The sequence below is a fragment of the Mizuhopecten yessoensis genome, unplaced genomic scaffold (genome assembly GCF_002113885.1).
Source record: "Mizuhopecten yessoensis strain PY_sf001 unplaced genomic scaffold, ASM211388v2 scaffold2389, whole genome shotgun sequence".
NCBI classification, from domain to species: domain Eukaryota; kingdom Metazoa; phylum Mollusca; class Bivalvia; order Pectinida; family Pectinidae; genus Mizuhopecten; species Mizuhopecten yessoensis.
This window is the reverse complement of record NW_018404522.1, coordinates 12724-15668: the sequence shown is the minus strand read 5'-3', so window position 1 is coordinate 15668 and position 2945 is coordinate 12724. Positions and strand designations below refer to the sequence as shown.

At 43.1% G+C, this 2945-nt stretch overlaps 1 protein-coding gene across 1 annotated transcript; it reads right to left on the bottom strand.

Annotated features, from left to right (window-relative positions):
* Window positions 1–734: 734 nt before the first annotated feature.
* Window positions 735–2234, bottom strand: LOC110445862 (sex peptide receptor-like). Its single transcript, XM_021490690.1, has one exon. The coding sequence runs from the start codon at window positions 2232–2234 to the stop codon at window positions 735–737; it is 1500 nt and encodes a 499-aa protein (XP_021346365.1).
* Between the last annotated feature and the right edge of the window lie 711 nt (window positions 2235–2945).

The window sequence follows — 2945 nt, the reverse complement described above, 5'->3', positions numbered from 1 at the left end:
ATCAAATCGAGCCTCACCACCTACATCAAGATCTTCTGTGGATATCTCACTTGTTCAAGTCAAGAAATGTAGAAATAAACTTGGATATTCTCAAGAGCTGGGAAAAACACAACCATTCAAACGCACGCATGTGCAATCGTCCTCCAGTCAATAGTCCTGGACCAGCCTACTTGGTATCTATAGTAACCGCTGTGCTACTCCTCACAGTCAATAGTCCTGGACCAGCCTACTTGGTATCTATAGTAACCGCTGTGCTACTACTCACAGTCAATAGTCCCGGACCAGCCTACTTGGTATCTATAGTAACCGCTGTGCTACTCCTCACAGTCAATAGTACTGGTCTAGCCTACTTGGTATCTATAGTAACCTCTGTGCTACTCCTCACAGTCAATAGTCCTGGACCAGCCTAATTGGTATCTATAGTAACCGCTGTGCTACTCCTCACAGTCAATGGTCCAGGTCTAGCCTACTTGGTATCTATAGAAACCGCTGTGCTACTCCTCACAGTCAATAGTCCTGGACCAGCCTACTTGGTATCTATAGAAACCGCTGTGCTACTACTCACAGTCAATAGTCCCGGACCAGCCTACTTGGTATCTATAGTAACCGCTGTGCTATTCCTCACAGTCAATAGTACTGGTCTAGCCTACTTGGTATCTATAGAAACCGCTGTGCTACTCCTCACAGTCAATAGTCCTGGTCTAGCCTACTTGGTATCTATAGTAACCGCTGTGCTACTCCTCACAGTCAATAGTCCTGGACTGGGTACTGCCTTCCAATCGGGACTCCTGTCGAGGTCTCCTGCACTTCCACGAGAGAAGCTGTTTTAAGTTGTGTCTGAACCAGTCCCCTTGGTACGTGTATACGAGTAAGTTGAGCGGAGAGGTGAATAAGATGATGATGTTTGTGATAAAGGCCACCAGACGTACGTTATCGTCGATTCTCCCGTTATTTACAGCAGCCATGGCCGCAGTAAACGCCACTCCAGCCACTGGCACCTCAGCCACGAGGAACATTGCTAGCATGTACATGAAAACTAAATTCAAAGTCTGACTGTTTTCCCAGTCACCACTCCCTCTCTCATTTGTCGTCATTTTGCTATGCGCTTTCACAACCGATTTATATTTGACAGCAATTTCCACACAAAACGTCAGCATACCCATACAAGGAATTACCTGAACAAAAAAACATCGTGCTAAGTACACCTGTGCAAGACGTAACTGTGTATCCATGTTCATGAGTGGCGTTTTCAAAGTCGTCATGATTTCTTCGTCGTTAGAGGAATAGACGTAGACAACAGGGTAATCTGGTAGAGTGAGGATGCCTGGGAGGAAGACAGCCGAGACGCCTGGGATGATGACAAGTATGAAGATGACACAGAACCTTCTCCGCAAGAGTGAGCTATTAATATAAGTGTGAGTCCAAAGGAGTGAATAGCGCTGTAAGGCCAGTCCAAAGTTTAGCCAGACAGAAATGCCATGACATATCGGAGATGCGTACATTAAAATAGCGGCGATAGCGACACAGTTGTTGTACGAAATGTATGACAGGTAGTTGCCTAGCGTCAAGTAGTAGAACAGATATGGGGTGGGCAGTACAATGGTCAGTGTGTCCATCAAGGCTATGGCCACGAGTAGCAGGTGTGCTGCTGACGAAAACCGTCCCCGCAAGAGAGTCAGTACTAGGAGAACGTTTGATAGCAGGACAAGCAGCGCCACCAAAGGATAGACATAGGCGTAGAAAAATAGCTCTCCGCTTAATTCAAAATACTGGGTGATGTTAAACACCATCGCCTGAAACTGAATTAAACCCACGCAAATTTTGCTGGTATGAAATTCATCTTGCTGCTCACAAAACGCTTTAAGCTCCGGCATGCCAGCGACTTTGTATTCGTAGAGAATACTCGAGCAGTTCTCGATATTTCTTCTACCTTTGAACTCACTGGTACAAAATGCGACTGGGAACGAAAATATTTTCGAAACATTTTCATACTCTTGCGGACTTTCGACGATATATCCTCTTTTTTCGCTCATAAGTTTGATATATTTCAAGTTCTTTATCAGAAGCATGACTAATGGTGATGAATTTCCAAGTTTGTTGGAAACTATCACAGCTGTGTGTACACATGCTGCCACCCAGTCAAATCCAGTGCTGTTTGAAGTGACAGAATCTCCAAATGTTTCACAGAAACCCCTGGCTTCATTTGTCAGTGCAGTGGTATTCGTCTCCTCCATCGCTGCAGGTAAGCCTCTTACAACTGTTCCGATCTAGCTAGGTATACGGTCAACACCAAACGCAATATAGATCGCTTCTGACGATCTGGTGTACACTAAGTCTATATAAACGCCGGCTGTGACGCAAAACGCCCCTGTCAATCGGAGATAATCCGACATATGATCCAACGTACGTGCGACACGTAAGGATTAACAACCTCGGGATCAGATCGTTATAAAACAACCATTTTCTAACATACTTTTATATTTATTTTCAATTACAAAAATATTTGCAACAGGTGCGTCAATGTTGGGTAATGTGAACTCTGGAATCCAAAGACAGGACGAAATGACACAACAGTTCGTGATTTTTTGGGTGGATTATGATCAATTTCTTACTCTTTATTGATATACGTTAGTGACGCGTTATAAGTCTTTCACGATACGTCATTTATCCATTGCATCTATCAACATTTTTTCAATAAATTTCATGAATTTGTTTGACATCTAATTTTTATACTTAACGTCCTGCCAGAAAATTACACGTTGTTCTTGCTAGTAGTATTTACATGTTGAGATAGCAGTTCTCATCTCCGTATCAAATTTACTGTTGGCGTCTTTCTAATAGGACACAATGGCCAATTAACTCATTATGGTTTAAAAACTAAGAAATGGGTGATAACATTAACCTAATTAACGGAAGCTTTGGATAATTCTGCAGATGTACGCAAA

What these genes read in the sequence shown, in the direction of transcription:
- LOC110445862 (XM_021490690.1), bottom strand. Translation starts at nt 2,234, where the DNA reads ATGGAGGAGACGAATACCACTGCACTGACAAATGAAGCCAGGGGTTTC.